This window comes from Mobula birostris, chromosome 21, assembly GCF_030028105.1.
Source record: "Mobula birostris isolate sMobBir1 chromosome 21, sMobBir1.hap1, whole genome shotgun sequence".
Taxonomy (NCBI): Eukaryota; Metazoa; Chordata; class Chondrichthyes; order Myliobatiformes; family Myliobatidae; genus Mobula; species Mobula birostris.
Genome location: NC_092390.1, coordinates 19107070 through 19131975, shown reverse-complemented (window position 1 = coordinate 19131975; position 24906 = coordinate 19107070). Strand labels below are relative to the sequence as shown.

Sequence of the window (24906 nt, the reverse complement as noted above, 5' to 3'; positions counted from 1 at the left end):
ATAAATGGTTGAAGACGATGAACCAAATCATCAAATCTACCTGCCGACATTTCCTCATCCATGTCTCTCAGTGGCCAGACAAACACAGACAATTCACCCTCCTTCTGCCTCAATCCCTTCAATGGTCATACACACCATCTCCTCTGACGCCTTCTCTTTTCTACGTTGCAGTAATTTCAATAAAAGTAACTCTTGTTCAACATTTATTAGCTCCAATTCCAACATGATGCGCTCAGTTTCAGTCGCCATTGTTTGAAGTGCACAAAGAAACTCAACACAGTGGCATAGAACCCCCAACGCCAACTAGTGCTTTGGCGGTGAATTGCAGAGAGATGCAGACACATCAACACACAAGTATAAACGCTCAGAACAGCATAGGCCACTTGCGTAGGCTATGGCGTAGAGCCTTCGCAGAAGCATACATCAGCCTTTATTTGTAAAAACGCCGCTGCTTTCTCTCAATTCCTCCATCCCCCCCCGCATCTGCTGTCAGGATGAGGCCTTTCATTCTCTAAGGAGATGTTCTTCTTCAAAGAAAGGGGCTTACCTTCCTCCACCATCAACACTGCCCTTAACTGCATCCTCCTGCCACCTCACCAGGGATAGGCTTCTTTTCCTCATTTACCACCCCACCAGGCTCCGTGTCTAGCACACAAATCTCCCTAACTCTGCCATTACCAGCGGGATTCCACCACCAAGCTCATCTTTCTTCCCCCAACCCTTTCTGCTTTCTGCAGGGATCGCTCCCTATGTGACTCCCTTGTCCATTCATCTCTCCACAATGATCTCCCTCCTGGCACTTATCCTCGCATGCGGAACAAGTACTACACCTTACTACCATTCAGGACCCCAAACAGTGCTTCCAGGTGAGGCGACACTTCACCTATGAATCTGTTGGGGTCATCTACTCTATCCAGTGCTGCCGGTGTGGTCTCCTGTGTGTCAGTGAGACCCGACATAGATTGGGAGATTGCTTCATCGAGCACCTACGCTCCATCCACCAGAAGAAGTGGGATCTCCCAGTTGCCATCCATTTTAATTCCACTTCACATTCCCATTCCTCCATGTCAGTCCATGGTCTCCTCTATTGTTGTGACGAGGCTACATTCAGGTTGAAGGAACAACACTGTCAGGGTAGCCTTCAACCTGATAGCATGAACATCAATTTCTTGAACTTGCCCCTCACCTCCTCTCCTTCACATTACCCCATTCCCATTTCTCTCTCCCCATATCTCACCTGTCCATCATCTCCTTCTGGTGCTCCTCCTTTTCTTTCTTCCAAGGCCTTCTGTCCTCTCCTGTTGGCTTCCCCCTTCTCCAGCTCTTCACCAAATCAACTTCCCAGCTCTTTACTTCACCCCTCTTCCCCTAGATTCCCCCATCACCCTGCGGGTCTTCCTCTCCTTCTCCAACTTTTTATCTTCCTTTCCAGTCCTGATGAAGGGTCTCTGCCCAAAACACCAACAGTACTCTTTTCCATAGATCTGTCTGGCCTGCTGAGTTACTCTGGCATTTTGTGGGTGTTGCTTTGATTTCCACCATCTGCCGATTTTCTCATTTAAATTTGGCCATTTCTTTGTCACTAATTACTCTCTCTCCAGTGATCCAATATCCACTCTCACCTCTTTTGTTCTTTATATACCAGGAAAAAAAACTTGGTATTCTCATATTATTGGGCTAGCTTCACTTCATATTTCATCCTTTTTCTCCTTAATGGCTTTTTAGTTGCCTTCTGCTGGGTTTTAAAAGCTTCCCAATTCTCAATTCCACACTATGTTTTGCTCTATGATATGCCATCGTTTTGTGACTTCCCTGGTCTGGCAGGTTGCCACATCATCCGTTTGTCATTGTGGCTCTTGAAAAGATGCATAAATATGCAGGAAATAGAAGGATATGGATCACATACAACCAGAAGAGATTTAATATGATCCTAGGTTCAGCACAGACATTGTGCATTAAATGGTGTTCTCCTATATTTATACTGTTCTGTGTAAATCCAGTTTGGCTAATTTTGTTACACTATCTTAGATCAACCAGCTTTGCTCATGAAAACAACTTGAACGGGCAGACCTGCCACATGGGATTTGAATGGTTGTTACTTGAATTCTCATAAATCTGATAACCAATGTCCAGTGGGTAGAATTATGTGCTAAAGAGCAACTAAAATCTCGAAGTTTCATTGCTTTTCTCTGCAGGAACCTCAGGAAACTCATATAAAGTTGTAACTTGATTTTGAGATTAAAAGCTGTACAACTTTCAAAAGGTAACGCATATACTTCCTCATGGCAGGCATTTGAAGTCTCCCCACTCATCAGTTAAGGTTTATTTCATTATCATTTTCATGGGTGAAACGATCATTACTAGCGTGCAAGAGCTTAAGACATAGGAAAAAAATTAGGTCATTTGAGCTATCCAGTCTGCTCCACCATTTCATCATGGCTGATCCATTTTACCTTTCAGCCCCAAACTCCCCATATCCCTTCATGCCCTGACGAATCAACAATCTGTCAACCTCTGCCCTAAATACACAAGACTTGGCCTCCAGAAATGCCTGTGGCAACAAATTCCAGATTCCTCCACATTTTCAGTTCTAAAAGGATACCCCCTCTATGCTGAGACTGTGTCCTCTGGTCTTAGACACTCCCACCATAGGTAACACCTCTCCACACCCACTTTATCAAGGCCTTTCACCATTTAAAATCTTTCAATTAAGATCCTTCTGAATTCCAGTGAATTCAGTGAACCACTCTTCACATGACAAGCTGTTTTATCCTGGAAACAACAGGAATTCTGCAGATGCTGGAAATTCAAGCAACACACATCAAAGTTGCTGGTGAACGCAGCAGGCCAGGCAGCATCTGTAGGAAGAGGTGCAGTCGACGTTTCAGGCTGAGACCCTTCGTCAGGACTAACTGAAGGAAGAGTGAGTAAGGGATTTGAAAGTTTTATCCTGGAATCATTTTTGTGTACCTCCTTTTAACCCTCTCCAGTTTCAGTACGTTCTTTCTAAGGGGCCCAAAACTGCTCACTATAGTCCAAATGAGGCCTCATCAGTGCTTTATAAAGACTCAGCATTACATCCTTGCTTTTATATTCTAGCCCTCTTGAAATGAATGCTAACATCGTATTTGCCTTCCTTATCACAGACTCAACCTGAAAATTAACCTTTAGAGGATCCTGCACAAAGACTCCAAATCCCTTTGCGCCTCAGATTTTTGTATTTTCTCTCTAGAAAACAGTCAACATTTCCATTTATTCTACCAAAGTGCATGAGTATGATTCAGGCAGAGATAATGTGAGCAAGATACAACTTTTCTATATTATATACCCTCTCTTTTGCTTTTATGCCATCTTTTGACTTCCCTTGTCATCCTCCCTTTATTATGCTGCTTCTGAATTGCTCTCAGAAACTGCAGCCATTGCTGTTCTAACATGCTAATTTCCCTTTTCAATCAACTTTGGCGAGCTCCCCTTAAGCTTTTCTAATTCCCTTCAATGCACTTTATCTTCTCCCTCTCAAACTGCAGGGTGAATCCTGTCATATTATGATCACTGACTCCTGTGGGTTCCTATACCTTAAGCTCCCCAATCAAATCTGGTTCATTACACAACACCCAATCCAGATTTGTCTTTCCCCTAGTGGGCTCAACCACAAGCTGCTCTGAAGAGCCATCTCATAGGCAGGTCATTACCCACGTGTAATTAACCACTATGTCTAGTTGATACATTCAGATATCTACAAAGAAATCTAACTGCTAGAGAACAGTGGGTCACATAGCATTTGCAATATGAAGTGTCTCCAAAACCTTAACTGCCCATTATGACAACTGCTGAGTTCCTCCAGCAACGTACTTCTATTGCTTTAGATTCCAACATCTTCAATCTTGTGTCTCCGATACTTGAGAATTACGATTCCTTTGTTCTTTAGCAAGTTCCTCTTCCTGATTTGTCCATCTCACTGCTCCCTGGATTAAATTTCCCTTCTCTTTCTATTTCTATCTTCTCACTTCAGTGAATTCAATCACACCTTACTCCCTCTGCACATCCTACCTTCTCCTAATTTGCTGTAGCCCTGCTTCTCTCTGTGGACAAATCTACAGTTCAGGGTGGTTAACTTCAAATGTGAGAAGCATCAGTGGTTAACTCAGCCTGCATTGCATAATTGCCAACCTGTGGAGTGGAAGATATCTGAAAACACACACACAATCACTGAAGTAGAAGTTAGTGCCATTAGGATTACACAAAAACAAACATCAAGTCTACAGGGTCACAATTGAAAACAGAGTAAACTTGTAACGAGCATTTTGTACAATTCCAGCTGCTTTACGCTAGTATCTAGAATGCCTTCCCAGAAACAATAACTTTGGTGGAAACAATGGTAGAAGGGGTCATTTTAGCATTATGTATATGCAGAGAATCGCCTCCCTTCTTACTGCAAAGCTCAGCACTCCTCCCGCCTCCCCCCCCCACCATTCTACCAGAGCAATGAAATTTTTCACTTCATCTCTGCTTGGTCTGGTATGGAGTGAACCACTGAGACAGCTCACAGGCAGTCATGCACCAATGAGCAATGGCTGTTTGTGAAGCTGGTGTTGGCAGACTGGGGTTAGGGTAAGAAAGATATCCATACTTATGACATTCTACAGATGCCCAGTAGAGAACATCATGCTATTGGTGCAGAAACTTCACTTTGGTGGACAGGAAGGGTCTACAACAGGCAGTCCAACTACCCAATGCACCAGCAAGGGAGATGAAGCTGAGTACAGGGCTATGGTAGGAAACTTTGTCACATGGTGTGAGCAGAATTATCTGCAGCTTAATGTGAAAAAGACTAAGGAGCTGGTGGTAGACCTGAGGACAGCTAAGGGCACCGGTGACCCCCGTTTCCATCCAGGGGGTCAGTGTGGACATGGTGGAGGATTACAAATACCTGGGGTTACGAATTGACAATAAACTGGACTGGTCAAAGAACACTGAGTCTGTCTACAAGAAGGGTCAGAGCCGTCTCTATTTCCTGAGGAGACTGAGGTCCTTTAACATCTGTCGGACGACGCTGAGGATGTTCTACGAGTCTGTGGTAGCCAGTGCGATTATGTTTGCTGTTGTATGCTGGGGCAGCAGGCTGAGGGTAGCAGACACCAACAGAATCAACAAACTCATTTGTAAGGCCAGTGATGTTGTGGGGATGGAACTGGACTCTCTGACGGTGGTGTCTGAAAAGAGGATGCTGTCCAAGTTGCATGCCATCTTGGACAACGTCTCCCATCCACTACATAATGGACTGGTTGGGCACAGGAGTACATTCAGCCAGAGACTCATTCCACCGAGATGCAACACAGAGCGTCATAGGAAGTCATTCCTGCCTGTGGCTATCAAACTTCACTCCTCCCCTGGAGGGTCAGACACCCTGAGCCAATAGGATGGTCCTGGACTTAACTTTCTGGCATAATTTACATATTACTATTTAATTATTTATGGTTTTATTACTATTTAATTATTTACGGTGCAACTGTAACGAAAACCAATTTCCCCTGGGATCAATAAAGTATGACTATGACTATTACTGCCATCAAGGATAAATATTCAGAAAGGTGCTAGAAAAGGGCCAATAACATTGTGAAGGATATCACACATCTCATTCACTGTCCCACTTCCATCAAGAGAGGCTACATCCACACCAGGACCACCAGACACAAAAACAGTAACTTTCCCCAAGCAGTAAGGCTGATCAACACTGTACCCACTAACTCCACCACTACTTTATTATTTCCTGTCAATCGCCTTATATACAGTCTGGTGTCACTTTATGGACATGAAATCAATGTATATACAGTAAGCTATCTTACATATATTTATTGTTATTTTATTTATATTTTAATTAAAATATATTTATTTATAAAATATTTATATTTTCAAGATCTTTGGTGCTGCATCAAATCTAAAGTAACAATTATTTTGTTCTCCTTGACACCGTGTACAGGAAATAACATTAAAAAATTGAATCTTGAAGTGGAATCCTGTGCATTAGGTAACAACTAAAAAGATGTAGAATGAACAGATAATGCATTGCTGAGGGGGGGAGAGGGAGAGGAGAACGAGTTGTAGTCAGAAAGGGGCCGGGGGAAGAAAGTCCGAATCAAAGAGAGACAGACAGAGAATGAATCCTGGAAACATTCAACATGGAAAATTAAACAGCAAATGTTTCAGATATGGAACTGTCATCAGAACTAAGTAGCAACTCTGCTGAAAGACTGAATTACTCTTTCCACAGATGCCTGCCTTGCTCAGTATTGTAGCATTTTTTGTTTTTATTTCAGATTTCCAGCATCTACAGATTTTCATTTTCAGATGAGACTTAGAAATGGTTCTGGTTGCTTGATCTCACTTTATATGACTGTTGCAAGAGAATATAGCCGGTATAGATCAGTGAACTGTTGAGGAGTCGTGACGACCAGGATCAGGCCAATGATCATCCTGGGAATCTTCATCTGTCAAACACAGTTGCCAGGATGCCAAATGCTGCTTCTTGAAAAATAATTCAACAAATACTTTTCTGATAATATTTAATTCTACTCCATCCAATTGGAAAATAGAATTAGGTTTTTACAAATCTGAGCCCATGACGAAGACACAGATTAGCAGCAAGTCAGTCACCGTCCTAAATATCTACTGCTCTTCAGACAATCACTTTGTTTTCTTCCTGTGCAGTTTGCGACCGGTAACTTTGGTTTTAACCAGGCCCCTGAACTGTCCGCTCACCTTGGCTTTATTCCTGAAGAGACAGCAAACGTTTATTGGAACATGTTCAAACCTAGCAGCAAAAACAAGTGTGTATTGAGCAAGTGTCAGACCCAGATTCTGTAATAATTTGCATTGTTAATCGGCTACTACAAACTACCCATGGGTGAATGAGATGGGAATTGATGATGTGGTTTGTGAAATGTGTTCAGGTGGAAATGTGGATGGTTGGGATTGTCTTGGCTGGCACAGACTGAACTGGCTCCTTCGATATAAACGACAAACTTAGTGAGCAAGGTCAAGTTGGCACTCATACTGGAAACATCACACATGTACCTTTGAGCACAGCCCCCCTCCCAGAATACACAAACAATGGTACAGCATTGTCCCAGTACATGTGCACACCTATAGTGTGGTCTATCTACATTACTTGCCGTCTTGGGAAAGCAGCCAGCATAATCAAGGACCTCTCCCACCCCAGACATTTTCCTTTCTTAGCATCCCACCCCCACCCCCCAAATCAGGCAGAAGATACAGCGCCAATCACCATGCTCAAGGACACCATCTACCTGTTGTTATAAAACTACTGAATGGCCAGTCCTCTGATAAGATGGATCCTTGACCTCACAAGCTACATTGTTGTGAGCTTGCATCTTATTATCTTTTATTTTTGTTCACCTAACGTGGAATGTGGCATCAGCCCCAGACTTCGGAGCAAAGGTTCCTGAGTTCGAATCCAGCCGGCTCTCTTGTACGCTTTCCATCCGTGCTGGATTGAGCGTCAAGCTAGCAACTCAGCCTCGTAAAAATAAGAAAGCCCGCTAAAAAAACGCCGTCATGACAGCGTCCCGATGACTCTACTCGGAGCTAAGGGCTTTCTTCTTCTTCCTCTAGAGTGGCCCAATGAGCCACGCCATCCAGCAACCCAGCTATTTAACCCTAGCCTAATCACAGATGAATTTACAATGACCGATTAACCTACCAACCAGTACGTATTTGGACTGTGGGAGGAAACCACAGCACGTGGAGGAAACCCACGTGTTTATGGGGAGAACGCAGAAAATCCTTACAAGCAGCGGTGATAATTGAACACGGGTCACTGGTACTGTAAAGCATTGTGCTAACCATTCCTACTCTGGCGCTGTTACATGTCTGCTCTGCAGTTTTTCTGCAATTTTAACTTCATTCTGCATTTTATCATGCTTTTTCCTGGACTAAGAGAGTCTTGGGACACAGTGTGGTTCCAGTGTGCATCACATTTGCCCCGAGAGCACAGCACCCAGTTTCACACAGCCATTTACCAGCAGTGCCCTATTCTCACCTCCTGTTTAGCTGTGCCTTGTTCAGTGGAACATAAGCAAAGGGATCATGTTTTCCTTTCTTTTTCATGTCCCCTCGTCCTTTCTGAAAAGTAGAAGGAAAAGCATTAAAACGAATATAAATTATTACAAAGAGGAGAGATAGAACATTGAATGATTGAATATAACCAAGAGCAAAGTGGCCCACATCGTCTCCTGGTACTAAGTACTTACCACTGCTCTATATTCAGCACCATAATCTTTATTTTTTTTCATAGGTCTTGGCCTGTGAATCCCAGAACCTCCAGCTAAAACATGAACAAGTTTGTAAGTTGGTGGTGAGGAACATGTAATCAGAGTCCAAAATATAGTACTTGACAAGCCCTCATTACTTCAAACTCCATTTCCATTGAATCTCCACCAGCATTCATTTTCTGAACCCATTCCTCAGCGCTGTAATGCCCAAACCCAGAGTGAAAATACTGACAGCTTTGTCCACGATAAAATCTTGTCTGGACGTCAGGGAGAAATCTCTACTCACCTTTGTAGCTGGAGTCGACCTGCATCTCATCACCATCAGCACTTTTGAATCTTTGCTTTTGCCCAGCTTTCTATATTAAAACAAATTAACAGTCATTAAAATTCTGGGCAGAGCTCACAGACTTGTGGCAAGGAAGGGGAGAGGGCAGGATCAATGGGTTCAAGGCAGGGTCTTATCATATCAGAAGGGAGGCATGGTGGTGGAGGGCAGGAAGCCTGGAGTGCGGCAGAAGCCAGGGAAGAGGTTAAAGACGGGGCCCTGCAATTGGGGCACGAAGTGGGGTGCAAGCGCAGGGTAAGGGATCCAGTCCTGCAAAACACTCACACTCTTTGCACCAACTTCTTCCAAGATTTCATTGGCTTCATCCTCAGAGTCTGTGAAAAAGGACATTTTCACCTCATTTTCAGTGCCAAACAGAAGTTCAATACCTAGCGAGGTGGGCCACGTTCTCCAAGCAGTTATCTCCAAGGGAGGAGCCTCCATTCACAATCCCACCCCTCACAATGAGGAACATTGCCACCACCGCCCACCCCTCCACAGGGAACACCACCATCAACCCCACTATGAAGAACATCAACACCATCATCTCCCACCCCCATAGAGAACATCAGCACCATCATCCCCCCCATGAGAAAATCACCTCTGTCATCTCCCCCACCATGGAGAACATCCCCAGTGCTGCTGGTATTCCAACACCCTCCCACCTCCCAGTGAGAACGTCAGGCAGTTCACCGTTCATTTGTTCATCTGATGGTCCTTCACTGATGATCAATCTGCCGTCCGGTGTCACAGAGTAATCATGTTTGGCGTTTGATTTCTTCCTCAGCACTGGGTTAGTTGCTGCAAACAAGGCAAAGAATTGACTGAAAGGAGAACGACAATTCATTCTGCCCCTCAGGTTTTCTTTAAATATTTCCACTTTCATCTTAAACCAGTGCCATCTGGTTTTAGATTCTCCCTACCCTGTGACCACCCATCGTATCTACACCCCTCATGACTTTATAAACCTCTCTAATGTCACCCCTCAGCCTCTGTTGGTCCAGCCTGTCCTTACTTCCTTATAACTCAAGCCCTAGTAGGCTCAGATATAAGATAAGAGGGGAGAGATTTAAAACACAGAGAGGTAACAAAGGGTAGTGATTACCTGGAACAAGATGCCACAAGAAATGATTGAGGTCGGTACAACGGTAACATTTAAGAGGCGATTGGATAGATACATGGAGGGGAGGGGCTTGGAGGGCTATCAGACCAAGGGCCCGTTTCAGTGACCCTTCAATCCTAGCGACACTCAGGAGTCTTGTCTGCACGCCATCTAGCTTAATCACAGTCTTCCTATAGCTGGACGACCAGGAATGCAAACACTACTCCAGATGTAGTCTCACCAACATTTTCTGTAACATGATGTGCTAACTTGCAATTAATGTCCTGACCAATGATGCCATACAACTTCTGTCTACCTGTATTACCATTTCCAGAGAATCAGGACAAATGCAACTACCCAATTTCTGTCACATTATCCCATGTTCAATCACCAGCAAAGTGACTGAACAGCTAATCAGTTGTGCTACCTACAATCTGCTCACAGAATCTCAGTCCACCAAAGCCTCTCAGTTCCTTGTCTCACTACAATCCTGGTCCAAACAAAGAGCTGAAAGTCAAGAGGTAAAGTGTGAGTAACTGCCTTTGACATCATTAGCATCTGATTGAATATGGCATCGGGGACCTCAGGCTCTACTGGAGTTAGCTGGAATCAGGGAAAAGTCAGGCCCCTGATGCTGGTTGAAATCATACCTGGCATAAAGGAAAGTGATTGTATTGGTTGAAGATCGATTATCTCAGCCGCAGGTCTCTCTGCAAGGGCTCTTCACAGCAGTGTCCTAGACTCAACTTCAGCTGCTTCATCAATGACCTTTCAATCTTAAGGTCAGAAGTTGGGCTGTTTACTGAAGATTGCACAATGTTCAGAACCATTCGGGAATCCTCAGATAATGAAACAGCCCACACTCAAATGCAGCAAGACCTGAACAATATCCATCAAGAGATTATCCATCTATCACTGATTTCCCCACTATTACCATCCTAGTGTTATTACTGACCAGAAAGTGAAGTGAAGTAGCCATATGCAGAGTGGCTATAAAAGCAGGTCCAAGACTGAGAAGCTTCCTAACTTCCCAAAGCCTGTCCACTATCTACTAGACTCAAGTCAGAAGTGTGATGGAACACTCTCCACTTGCCTGGATGAACGCAGTTTCAAGAAACGTGACCAAGACCCAGCTATCAGCTTGATAAGCACCTCACTTGCAACCTTTCACTTTCTCCAACACTGACACACAGTAGTAGTGATCTATACCATCTGCAGGACACACTGCAGCAGTTTACCAAGACTCCACAAACAGCATCTTCCAAACCCACCACCTCCACCAGCTGGAAGGACGAAAACTGCAAAAGAATGGGAAGCACCACCATCTGGAAGTTTCCCTCCAAGCCACACACCAACCTGACTTGCATCCCAGTTCTTTTACCTTGGTTTGCCTCTCCAACAGCACCCACACCACAAGGACTGCAGAAGTTAAAGAAGACAAGTTTACCACCATCTTCTCAACAGCAACTAGGGATGGGCAATTAAATGCTGGCTTGACCTTGAATGAATATATAAAACATTATATACTTAAACCATGTCTTCTCTTAACCTTCTCTGCTTTAGGGAGATCAGTTCTAGTCTCTTGTCATTACTAAAATGCTCTATCCCAGACAATGTCCAGGTGATTCTCCTCTGCACCCTCTCCAGCACCATTACATCCTTTCTATAGTGTGGTGACCAAAACTACACATGGTGCTCCAGCTGAGGTCTGACTAAGGTTTTATAACACTGGAGCATAACCTCTTTACTTCTGTATTCAGCGTTCTAACCACCCAAGTCCAGGTTTGCAGATACCTTCCTTCATCTATTTGTGATGCCACCTTCAAGGATCTGTGTACTCGTAGTCCAAATTCCCTAGGTTCTCAATTGTCCTCAAGACCATACCATTTATGATGCCCTAAACTCATTAGTCCTCTCAAAACACACAACCTTGCATTTGTCTGGATTAAACTCCATCCTTCATTTTTCAGCACATTTCACCAACACACTCACATCGTTTTGCAGCCTATCACTGTCTTCCACACTATCAACAACTCCGCCAATCTATATATCATCCATGATCTTCCCTCCCTCAACTACATTCCAAGTCATTCACATGCATTAGACACAGCAAGGTTCTCAGCACTGATCCTGGTAGGACTCCGTTAGTTCCAGGCATCCAAATACAAAACTCTACCATCACCCTCTGTCTTCTACTCCCGAGCTAATTATGGATCCTGATTCAGCTGACAAGCTCTACCAACCCCAACCAAAAATGCTTTTCAGCCTACTAGTTTCTTCCAGCAGACTGTTTGTTGCTCCAGATTTTAGCATTTCCAGTCTTGTGTCTTAACTTTGGATCCAGTTTGTCAACTTGCTCAAGATGCCATGGGCCTTAAACTTCTGAACCAATTTTCAATAGGAGAACTTGTCAAAAGTACTTACTAACATTTATGTAAATCTCATCCATTGCTCTGTCCTCACTGATAACACTTTGTTACCTCTTCAAAGAGTTGAATAAAATTGGTCAGACAGGATCAACTAAGTCTCTGATGGTCCCTGCCTTTCCAAATGCTCTCTCAGTAATTTTTCCAACATATGAAACACACGCTCACAGGTCCAAGTCATTATATCTGATTCCATCACCACCTCTGGCAGATACCAACCTCTATGTAAATAAAAACCTTCCCTCAGTGCTTTTACAGAGGCATTCAGAAACTGGACAGGTGGTGGAAATCTGGAAGGCTTTACCCTCCAACACTGAAAAAAGGGGGTTGGTTCAAAACACAAAGTGTAAACGATGGAATAAATGACTTAAAGCAATAAGCAAATTTTATGTCTGAGCTGTGTACCTTGGTTCTATGAAATGGGACCATCACCTCACCACTTTGATGATAACTTATCAACCATCTCACTAAACTCCTTGTCAGCCATGGTCTTTATCTATCTTTCCACCTTTTCAAGTACCTATGTAAGTGTCTCTTAAACATAATGATTCTATCTGATTCCCCCTTCTCTCCAAGCTCCAAGAAAACCAATCAATCCAATCTCTGCCCTCAACTAAAATCCTCCAAGCCAGGCAAAATCTTGGTGCATTTTCTCAACACTCTCTCCTACATAACTACAAAATTTCTGTAGAGTGGTGACCAGAACGACACAAGCTAGAACTCATGCTATGAATCAGACATGCCCTTATTCAAAGGTAGAGCAGGCCCACAGAGACAGTGGTGTTATATTCTTACCCAGCACCCTCTGTGACACTTGTGGATCGAGGAAGTTGAGGGGCTCATCATCTCCACCTTCTTTCAACCATGCTGGCTTCTTTTGTACTGGACGCTTCTTCGAATCTTTCTTTTCCTCAATTCCCTCATCTTCAGAATCGGTCTCAGCCAGAATATCTTCGATACTAGAGGGAATTAGGAGTAATGAGACATACGGGAATGGACCTATTCCAGCCAGATTCCAGCCCAAGCACTGTTCCACACACCTGATGACTTGGGTCTCTCCAGTGAGGTTGCCTTGAATAAAGCACCATTCAAGACCAGTTATGCAGCAAATCCCCAACCATATGAACTACGGATGGTTCAGACAAGGAATCAAACAGGCATTATCAGTTTTAGCCACAGCTCACGTAGGAAGCAAAACTCTTGCTTTGGAAGCAAAAATCTGCAAGATTAAGTCCAACAGCAGTGCAGTATTAAAATCAGAGGGCACCATGCACTGACAAGGGGGAGGGGGGTCAGGCCAGAGGGAGTTTAAAGTGTCTGGGGCAGTGAACAAGGTGCATTGGATATCCTGTTTGGGGTGCTGGTGGGTGGGGTTGGGAGCTAAGTTATACGGAAATCCGCCACCAATCTGTGGCAACCATCAACACCAATCTTTACAGTAATCCCTTATGAATGCCATTTTATTCTTTCCACATTTCCATCACCTCCATAACTTATGTGCTCACAGACACATCAGGAGCAAAATATAGCAGCCAATCAATCCACATGTCTGGTAATAGGAGAACATACAAACTCCACACAGGTAGTACAGGAAGTCAGAATCAAACCCAAGTCTATGGAGCCACAAACCAGCAACTCCACATCCCTTTTAATTAGGAATATAAAGCTTGGAGGCATTGGTTGGGAAGTAAAACTCTGTGGCCCTCAAGGGTCAGCTGGATTGCCTGAGATGTGCCCTCTCCCCAGTGCCAGGGTGAGGTGAGGGAAGGATGCAGAACTGAGCAGGGTATGCTCTATCTGCCTTTCTGCATATTTGAGTTTGCTGATCAATAGTTACCCTAGCCTCTCCACCCCGACAAGTGACTTTTGAAATGGCTGATGTACTGATGTCAGGCTAGGTGGTTCAACACTGCTGGCTGGAATTGACCATTACTTGGTATGCTGTAGCATGGATACGATGTCCTAGTTATCTCATGCCTGAACAAAAAACACATCAGAAATCTAGTCTCTCTCTTCTTACTCTCTTTGAAGGAAATATCAGCTTCTCAGAGCTTCACAGTCCGTCACTCACCTGTCCCTGGACTGTTTTGGAGTCTCATCTTCACTCTCCAACTCACTTGCATTTTGTTTCAGAGCCCGCTGTCTCTTGTTCCGGGCCTCTGCTTTACGAATGTTAACAAGCACCTTGTGGTATTCCTCGGGAACCATGCTGTCAATCATGTCAAACCTGCAGCATTGGAAAGAGAGGGCACGGAGTGTAGAGGTGCACAAAACTTAACCCATAAAACAAAAGCCATGACATGGACAAATTTCTCAGGCATTAGCAGCTCCAGGCTCTGAATTTTACTGAATGCCTTTCATTAGGAAATAACTGGGCATCAACTGGAACAGCAACTGGATGTTTCCAATTAGTTGCCGCTGGGGAGAGAGAAGGATCCCTCTGCGTGAAGGGACACAGTGTAGGGGCTTGGATGGAATTTCTGTCCAATCTGCTCACAGTGAAACGAAATACAAAAACTCCTCTGTGTGGTACTTCCAACAAAAGGGCCAGTGCCATAAAGCCAAAAAAAAAAGGCTTGTCTGCTCTTCCTTGTCAAAATGACAGAAGCAGCATCCAAATATATTTAATACAGGCATACTTACATTCTCTTTAAGTTGGGATGGGGGAGGGAGGGAGAAAAGTTAATTGGGGGGGGTGTTGGTAGATGGGTGAGATTACAATCTGATCAACCATAGACCATTTTACTGGTAAAAATCCACGAGTTGAGTTTTCCTGGACTGAAAATCATTGCTTTAAAATAAAGATACAAGAGAATGCAGATTTTGAAATCTGGAGCCAATAATCTGCTGGGAGAACAGTGGGTCAAATAGCATCTGTGGGAAGGTGGGGGGTTTGACCTGAAACATTGACAATTCTTTTCCTCTCACAGATGCTGCCTGACCTGCTGAGGTCCTTCAGCAGACTGTAGGGTTAAAATAATTTCAGAGGTAGCTTTTACCAGCAGCAAGCCTTCCGCAAAACTCACCCAAATTTGCGTATAAATTTTGTAAAAATGTTCTTTATCTTCATACGGAAATGTCGTCTTGAATCATCCCGCATACTGCCAATACTCTCCATCTGAGGGCAGAGAACATGAGTGAATAAGAGACACAGTAAAGGGAAAGAGGAAGCAGTGGCAGGGATGCAATTGGTGAAATGGTACTGAGAGAGAGGGAAAACAGAGGCTGGTGGGCAGGGGGGATGGAGGAGGCAGTAGGGAGGGGTTACATGTGTTAACATGGGAAATGAAAGGAATGCTGTTTAGTCACATTCAGTAACCCAGAGACTGCAGGCAAGTTGGCAGGTCACTGTGATTCGGTGGGGCCACTCACCAGGAGCTGGAGCTGCTGAGCCAGAGCACTTGTATCCATGATGAACAGGACAACCTTGATGAAGCCAAGAGCCGACTTGACCACATCCCGTGTCTTGGACTGCAGCAGGAGGCAAACATTCTTCAGTAACTGCTCAATAGTGGGAACATCCATCTTATCTGAGGACAAGATAGACAAAATGGAGTCCTCGGTGATGCAGGCTCCATCAGATGCTAACGTTAAGGTCCTGCTGTGGCTCATCCCCCTGCCCATGTTTCATCACCCTTTCCTCAGTTTCCTTTTACACATCTCCTGGGAACTTCCTGTATCCAATCTGGTTCTCAATTACTATTCTCCAACTGCTCTTATTTCCATTTACCTGTCCACACTGTCAATAGTTCTTTGTTGCCCCTGCCTGCCTGTTTCACGAAAGTAATGGATTTTTGTTTTGATTCGGTGTCTGCTTTTATCCCAAAAGCACATTTAGTAGCTCTTTGAGTGGTTTCTTCACATTTTGTGCTGATCGTATCTTTCCCAACGATTAGGGTTTGAATGACTTTATTGTTCAGAATATTTTAGGTTGACCCTTACCTATTTAGCTGTCCAAAGCTTTCTTGTGATAACTTGGCCTTTTGCCCTTCTCAATAATAACTGCACCATGTTTAAATCATTTTTGAACATTTCCCTTTGATGTCTGTCCTTTCAACCATTAACAGATTAAAACCTCAGTTGCTGTTTCATGTATCAATTGCTATTAACTATCTTTACACACTATTAGGCTATGAACTAAAGCTTGCTCATTACTAAATCCCACAGTTGCTTCCAAGTCATAATACTGCGGAAAACTGTATTGAATGTGTTCATCACTGCCTAATGTCCTTGCCCAGCTAGTTTAGTACCTTTGAATTCGAATACCAGACGAGTGAGTGCAAGAACCGTGCAGCTGATCATAGTGACAGAACCGGTTAAACCAGCATAAACCAGTGCCAGGTATTCTTTGATAGCCACTGTAAAGCAAGCACACCACAGACAGAATATTAAACCTTAGTTTCAACATCTCTCTCTTACATCTATCATTGTCGCCGATGCTAAATGAACCCAATAATGAAAAAAGCCTCCTTGGAATCCAGCAACACAGTCCACTGCCTCTCTGTTCCACATGATCAAGTTTGAACCAGTGATGAACTGTTCCCACAAGAGCAGATTGAAATCGCTGCCTACAGTAAGGCAGCCCAATTGGGTGTCCATGAAAATCCAGCAATAGGCTCACCCTGAGCCTACAACCATCCCACAGCGCCCCAACAAGAGACTCAGACACCCTTCCACCCCCCAGCCCTTCACCAAAAAATTCCAGCTCCCTCTCAGAGACTCCCATAACCTCCAGATTGAAAACTCACTCTGTGGATCACTGTGGAACCTCATAAAGGCATGCCCAATCTCCACCAACAATGCGTAGCCATTTCTGCGTGCTCCAACGGAAACTTCTTTCATGCAGATTATAACCTACAAGTTAAAAGACTTTTAGAATGAACTTCATCACCTATCAAACATCAATTACCCGCCCATAGAAAAAGCCAAATGCACAATGGAAAACGTGTTAATATCCTTCAATACCAGTTATCCCCATATATTAGATGTTGCCTCATAACATCAACGTCAATGGTCTCCCAGTTTGAGAATCTGACAAAAACCTGATACAATTTTTGAGCAACAGCCAACTGGAGATCAGAAGCGTGAGGAGACGTAGCTCACTCAGCTTCACCAATTGAGTGGAAAAGGCATCGACCTGAGGCAGTTTGGTGTTTTGAGCAGCGGCCAATCAGTGTTCAGCACTGACTGAAAAGGACAAATTAAAGTAAGGCAGGGGCAAGAGGAGCGGCCATCATTGAAATGGACAAGTTTAGAGTGGGATTTTGAGCCTTTAGCTCATCCGAGGCTTCAGCAAGGTAAGGCCTAAGTGAGAGAAAGTGAAAAGCTGTGGGTAGATGTCCCCCCCCCCCCATGGCTTATTTATTGCGTTTCCTTCTTTATAATTTCTCAGTTAGAAAGGTAGGGGTGCCAGGCAGGATAGCTGAATGTTCCTCTTGTGGTATGTGGGAAGGCAGGGAGACCTCCAGTGTCCTTGACGACTACACCTGCGAGAAGTGCATCCAGCTGCAGCTTCATCACTTGTGTTAAGGAGTTGGAGCTGAAGTTGGATGAACTCTGGATCATTTGTGAGGCTGAGGGGGTGATAGATAGGACATACAGACATCGTGGGAGAAGCTAGAGAGTGGTAGTTGATAGTTGCCTTTCTGACAGGGCGTGGTGCTGGGTTCATGTTGTTTGTTATCTATTTCAATGATCTGCATGATAATGTGGTTAACTGGATCAGCAAATTTGCAGATGACACCAAGATTGGGGATGTAGTGGACAGCGAAGAAGACTATCATGGCTTGCAGCATTATCTGGACCAGCTGGAAAAATGGCAAATGGAAATTAATGCAGACAAGTGCAAGGTGTTGTACTTCTGTGGGACCAACCAGCGTAGGTCTTCACACAGTGTACAGTAGGGCACTGACGAATGTTGTAGAACACAAGGATCTGGGAATACAGCTCCATAATTCATTGAAAGTGGTGTCACAGGTAAAAAGGGTCGTAAGGAAAGCTACTGGCACATTGGCCTTCATAAATCCAAGTATAGAGCACAGGAGCTGGGATATGTATTGAAGTTGTATAAGAGTTTGGTGAGGCCTTATTTGGGGTATCGTGTGCAGTTCCCAGAATCAGAATCAGGTTTAATATCACCAGCATATGTCATGAAATTTGTTGACTTGCTAACAGCAGTGCAATGCAATACATGATAATATAGAAAAAAATCTATTATAGTAAGTATACATATGTTTATTAAACAGTTAAATTAAAAATAATAAAAAAAATGAAGTAGTGTCCATGGGTTCAATGTCTATTTAGAAATCAGATGGCAGAGGGGAAGAAGCTGTTCCTGAATTGCTGAGTGTGTGCCTTCAGGCTTCTGTACCTCCTTCCTGACAGTAACAATGAAAAGAGGGCATGTCCTGGGCGATGGGGGTCCTTAATAATGGATACCACCTTTCTAAGGCACCGCTAATTGAAGATGTCCTAGATACTAGAGGCTAGTACCCAAGATGAATCTGACTAATTTTACAATTTTCTGTAGCTTCTTTCGATCTTGTGCAGTAGCCCCCCGACCCCACCCCCAAGTATCAGACAGCGATGCAGCCTATCAGTTTGGGTCACCTACCTAGAGGAAAGATGTAAATAAAGCTGAATGAGTACAGAGAAAATTTACAAGAATGTTGTCAATACTGGCGGACCTAATTATAAGGAAAGGTTTGAACTTCATTCCTTGGAACAAAGATTGTGGGGTTGTTTGATAGAGGTATACAAAATTATAAAGGGTATAGATAGGGTAAATGCAAGCAGACTTTTTCCATTGAGTTTGGGTGCAACTAGGTCATGGGTTAAAAAGGTGAAAGGTGAAAAGTTTAAGGGGAACAATGAGGGGAAACTTTTTCACTCAAAGGTTTGTGAGAGCGTGGAACAGGCTGTCAACACAAGTGGTGCATGCCAGCTCAATTTCAACATTTAAGAAAAGTCTGGCTAGGTACATGGATGGTAGGGGTATAGAGGGCTATGTTCCTGGTACAGGTTCACAATACGCTGGAGGAACTCAGCAGGTCAGGCAGCGTCCGTGGAAAAAATCGGTCGACGTTTCCGGCCGGAACCCTTCGGCCCGAAAAGCCGACCGATCTTTTCCACGGATGCTGCCCGACCTGCTGAGTTCCTCCTGCGTGCTGTGAGTGTTGCTTTGACCCCAGCATCTGCAGATTATTTTGTGTTCCTGGTACAGGTTGATGGGAATAGGCAGTTTAAATGACATGAACTAGATGAGCCAAAGGGCCTGTTTTTAAGTTGTACTTTTCTAGGTCTCTAATTACGTCTATTTTTAATATCAACAAAACATAACTTTGTAATACCTCAAGTAACGTCAGACAAAGTAATTTAAGTAAAGTGACAGCTGTTTATGTGACAGTGAGTAATCAGCTTAAATGGTGCTAATAAAGTCACAAAGACAGATTGCTGCAACTCCATTTTAACTTTCGATCTCTATAACTGCTTGAATCGATGGATGTGTCATATTCTCACCAGGCAGTGCATCATCAGTATGGCAGCTGAGAGCTGGAAGGCAGAATTGATATGGTGAGGAGCATCTTACCTCTGGTAATAGTGCTATGATGAAGTCCTGATGTTCTGCCGACAATTTTTTGACAATATGAATCAGACATTTCAACCTTGGCTGGGAGAAAGACAAAACAGGGGTAAATAGTGATCCCTGCAAATCATCTGCTGCCTCAACAACCCCGTCACAAATTCAAGATATAAACACCTCAAACTGCTACACTTACCCTTTTTGCAGGAGACGCTGCGGTCTTCAAGGATTGCAGCAACGTCACCTTCAGCTCCTCCAAATGCTGGTGAACAAACTGTCTGCATGGCTCCCGCTCGCCCCCACAGATAACCTCAAGGATTCTATAGGCCTTCTTCTGCATACTGTGGCCTTTGCTCTGGGATGGTAAGAAGCAAACAGCCAAGTCAGACCATACTCACAGTCTGATCAGGAGCAGTATGGAGCAAACATACTCTCCCACCAGTGCCATTTCTGGTACCTTACAGTAAAAGAGATTTATCAAAGAATGGACAAAATTGAATTCATCTGACAAACCAAAATGGAAGGGATTTGCATCTTCCAGTCTGTTATGCTGTTCAATGCAACTGCAAATACTTTGTTGTAAACCTCATATCCAGGAGGGATCACCCAATGATACCACAATAGAACTCAAGTCTAGGAGTGAGCTGATCACTTTACAGGGATTATACTAGGTGCCTACCAACAGTCATTGTGAATTAGAGGACAAATATTTAAGCAAAATGCAGAAAGGTGCAAGAACAATCAAGTTATTGTTGTGAAAGACAACAATATTCTGAATATTCACTATGATGCTTTATTGCAAGGTGTTTAAATGGGATGAGAATTTTAAAATTTATCCAGGATAAAGACAGGATACTTGACCTCATCATAGGGAATGAAACTGGACAAGAGGTGAGCATGTCATGTTTATGCAGAAACAGAGAAAATTCTACAGGGTTCACAAACTTTCCAGCACCACTGTATCAACATTTGGAAAAGCAGGAGCTGGTCAGAGAAAGGGAGCTTGGCATTTTGCAAGAGAAATCCTGCTTTACCAACATGATTTATATTTTTCAGGAAGTAATTCGGAAGATTGATGCAGGCTCCTTTCTCAATACCCATTCCAACATGTCTGTCCATGGCCTTCTCTCTTGCCATGATTGCCACCGAGGTTGGAGAAGCAGCACCTCATATTCCATCTGGGTAGTCTCCAACCTAATGGTATGAACAACTATTTCCAGTAAGTTTTTCCCCTTTCCCCTTCCCTTTTCTGTTCTCCTCACCTGCCTATCACATCCCCCTGGTGCCATTTCTCCTTTGGCCCACTTGCCTCTCCTTTCAGATTCCTTCTTCTCCAGCCTTTTACTTTTTCCACCTATCACCTTCTTATTTGCAGTCCTTCCCCCCCCCCCACCTTCTTATTCTAGCTTCTGCCCCCTGAAATACAACAAGAGTTTTAACAAAGACAAAGGTCTTGCTCGAAGTAAGAACTAGAATTTGATTGACAACAATTTGATTGGATGAAGGCTAACCAAGCAGGAGAGTCAGACAACAGGGGTATAAATACCACCAGACTAGACACGCCCAGGCATCATCCTTGATAAAGATGGCAGAGTTTGTCATCGAAGCGTCGGTTAAAATTGGTATCTGTACCTGGCTGGAAGCCTGAGAGGTCTATTTATCATAAGTGTAGGACATATACATTAAATGGTAGGGCACAGAGAATACTAATGAACAGAGGGACCTAGGGTTCTAGCCTGTAGTTCACTGAAAGCAGCAACAGATTCATAGGGTGGTAAAGATTATATATGGCATGCTTGCCCTCACAGGTCACAGCAAAGTATAGAAAGAAAGTTTTGATGTAACTTTACAAATATTGTTTAAAATCACATTGGAGAGTGCAGAGAAGATTCACCAGATGGGAGGGCTTGAAGTATAGTGAGAGATCTGAAACATTGGGTTATTTGCAATGGAGCAAAAAGGCTGAAGAGTGACCTGGAAGAGATATAACTTATAATAGACATCGATAGGGAGGATAGTGTTAAAAATAACAGGGCATAGGTTTCAGATGAGATGAAAGAATTTTGAAAAGGATTTGATTTACACACAAATCTTTTTGTTTTACACAGTGGTTGACAGATAGAATTCCTGCCAGAGATAGTGGAATCGGATACAATCCTTATTCAAAACAATTGATAGAGACAAGACAGAGAAGGATACTCACCAAAAGTAAGCAAGGGGGTTAGTGCAGAAGAACAAAACCATCATGGGTGTAGTTGTACAATTTGTATGCGGTTCAAATAGTGCCCTTCCCTTGAACAACATCGGTGGCGTGGAGAGGAGAGACTTGCAGCATGGGCAACTGCCGGTCTTCCTTACAATCTTGCCCAGGCCTGCGCCCTGGAAACCTTCCAAGGCGCAAATCCATGGTCTCATGAGACTAACAGATGCCTGCCTATGCGGTACAACACCATGACTTGTATGTTTTATTTCTATAAACATAAAGTTCTCTCGTTGCTTGCAGTTCCTTAGCTCACTGTTTACATGTTGAGTTTTGAACTGACTCCTGATGGTGTTGTTTTGGAGGTAATGCCTTCCAGAATTCCACCACTCACCCTGTGAAGAAATGCTTCTGAACACCCACCCTAAACTCTAGGAGGAGAAATTAATCATAGCCATAGGGCTATACAGCATGGAAAACAGAATGTTCAGCCCAAATCATTCATACTAACTGCATTTCATGCATATCCCTTGAAACCTTTCCTATCCATGTTTCTATCAAAATGTTTTAAACGCTGTCATTGTACACACCTGTACAACTTTCTCTGGAAACTCATTTCACCCAGTGTGGGAAAGCTTCTCCTCTTGCTTTATCTATGCCCTCTAGTTTTAAACTCCCATACCCTGGGGAAAAGACTGTGGCCGTTCACCCCTCATAACTTTATAAATTTCTTTAGGGTAGCCCCTCATCCTCCAGTGATCCAGAGAAAAGTGATATGGGCAATATGTACGTGTAACACGAAGGTATAGGTGAGGTCCTAAATTAATGTTTTTCATAGTTATTCACCAAAAAAACAAGACTTTTAACTTGGAGAATTCAGTGAAGGAATGGGGAAAAGTTTACTGCAAGACTCCAAAAAAGTTAATAAAGTTAATAAAATACTCAATAGTTGATTTGAACATTGAAAATGCCCAAGGTTCCTTAGAACAGACATTAACGTGTGCTCACCTGCAGGAACGACAGAATAATCTGGTATATATGACCCATACTGGTCTCATCAACCAATGGCGCCATCGCCACAAGCAGATCCATTACTGACAATCTATCAGAAAGCAGAGGTAAAACAGCATTATATCAGAACCGCAAATCACAACATTTTAACCATGATTCTTAAATTTAGAATTTACAGGCGATGCTGTTTCCATTTTAACCATGAATCTTAACTACCATCTGACAAAGTTAACTGCAATGTGGCCAACCTTGATGCACAGTGCTAGTGTCAAATGGAAAACACAATACTCACAGTGCAGTCTGGGTGGTCTCTCCTCCCCGACTTGAACGGTCTGCGCTGTGCCAGGGACAATGCGTCCAGTGCTGGACCTTTCCTTTGAGAACATTCCCAAGTACTCCCACTGCAATCACCAGGACAGATCCCAGAACACCTTCCCTGTGTTACCACACAGCCCCAACATTCACAAATGGGCCCACCTCCACCTGAGAGGGACACTCACCCTCGCCACCTTCTCAAAGGCAATTAGGAATGGGTGATAAATACTGGCTTTGCTCTCATACCTGCAGATCTCAAAAATTAATCAAGCAAAACCATGGAGGCTGCAAACAAAACTCTACCTTGTGAATTCTGAACTCTCCGAATTCTCCAGCTTCTCTTTGGCCTTCCCCAGGAATCCACACACCAGCTGCCAGATATCAGAGTTTGCAATGCAACAGGTTAGATAGCTGCGTACTGAGTGCAGAGTGAGGCCCCTGCACAGAACTCTACAACAGACTATAGTGAACAAGAGAGTTCACTCTGAGAGCAGATCAACCGTTCTCACATTGAATGTACCTGTTGGTCAGCAATGCTCAAGTACGCTTTGATTGTGTCTAGCACAGGGAGTCGGTTGGCAGGATTCTCCCCATTCTCTGGCTCGGTGCAGTAAACATTGAACAGGATTGGCAGGAAATTCTTTGCAAATCGACTCACTTCAGCTCGGTCTGTATCTGCAAGAACCAAAGGACATTTATTCACTGACTCCTGGCCACCGATCCTTCAGCTCCCACACACAGTCAGTACCTCCCAAAGTAAACCCCTATACACCAGTAGGAGTAGTGTATATTGATTTCAGCAAGGCATTTGATAAGGTACCCCAAGCAAGGCTTATTCAGAAAGTAAGGAGGCATGGGATCTAAGGGGACATTGCTTTGTGGATCCAGAACTGGCTTGCCCACAGAAGGAAAAGAGTGGTTGTAGATGGGTCATATTCTGCATGGAGCTCAGTGACTAGTGGTATGCCGCAGGGATCTGTTCTGGGAACCCTACTCGTCGTGATTTTTATAAATGACCTGGATGAGGAAGTGGCGGGATGGGTTAGAAAATTTGCTGATGATAAAAAGGTTGGAGGTGCTGTGGATAATGTGGAGGGCTGTCAGTAGTTATAGTGGGACATTGATGGGATGCAAAACTGGGCTGAGAAGTGGCAGATGGAGTTCAATCCAGATTAAGTGTGAGGTGGTTCATTTTGGTAGGTCAAATATGATGGCAGAATATAGTATTAATGGTAAGACTCCTGGCAGTGTGGAGGATCAGAGGGACCTTGGGGTCTGAGTCCACAGGACACTCAAAGCTGCTGCGCAGGTTGACTCTGTGGTTAAGAAGGCATACGGTGCATTGGCCTTCATCAATTGTGGAATTGAATTTAGGAGCCGAGAGGTAATGTTGCAGCTATAGTGGACCCTGGTCAGACCCCACTTGGAGTACTGTGCTCAGTTCTGGTCACCTCACTACAGGAAGGATGTGGAATCCGTAGAAAGGGTGCAGAGGAGATTTACAAGGACGTTGCCTGGGTTGGGAAGCATGACTTATGAGAATAGGTTGAGTGAACTCAGCCTTTTCTCCTTGGAGCGATGGAGGATGAGAGATCGATAGATGTGTATAAGATGATGAGAGGCATTGATCATGTGGTCAGAGGCTTTTTCCCAG

General features: G+C 43.8%; 1 protein-coding gene across 1 annotated transcript in view; it reads right to left on the bottom strand.

Moving 5' to 3' along the window:
• Positions 1-5892: 5892 nt before the first annotated feature.
• Positions 5893-24906, bottom strand: part of rrp12 (ribosomal RNA processing 12 homolog) — a 72693-nt gene continuing 53679 nt past the window's right edge. Inside the window, 17 exon segments of the mRNA XM_072239101.1 lie at positions 5893-6772; positions 8060-8142; positions 8271-8344; positions 8578-8647; positions 8902-8951; positions 9310-9417; positions 12940-13103; positions 14216-14371; positions 15171-15262; positions 15517-15674; positions 16395-16502; positions 16893-16998; positions 19733-19813; positions 19923-20081; positions 22935-23028; positions 23556-23623; positions 23773-23927. Of these exon segments, the coding sequence (XP_072095202.1) occupies positions 6685-6772; positions 8060-8142; positions 8271-8344; positions 8578-8647; positions 8902-8951; positions 9310-9417; positions 12940-13103; positions 14216-14371; positions 15171-15262; positions 15517-15674; positions 16395-16502; positions 16893-16998; positions 19733-19813; positions 19923-20081; positions 22935-23028; positions 23556-23623; positions 23773-23927 (1814 nt within the window). The 3' untranslated portion in view covers positions 5893-6684.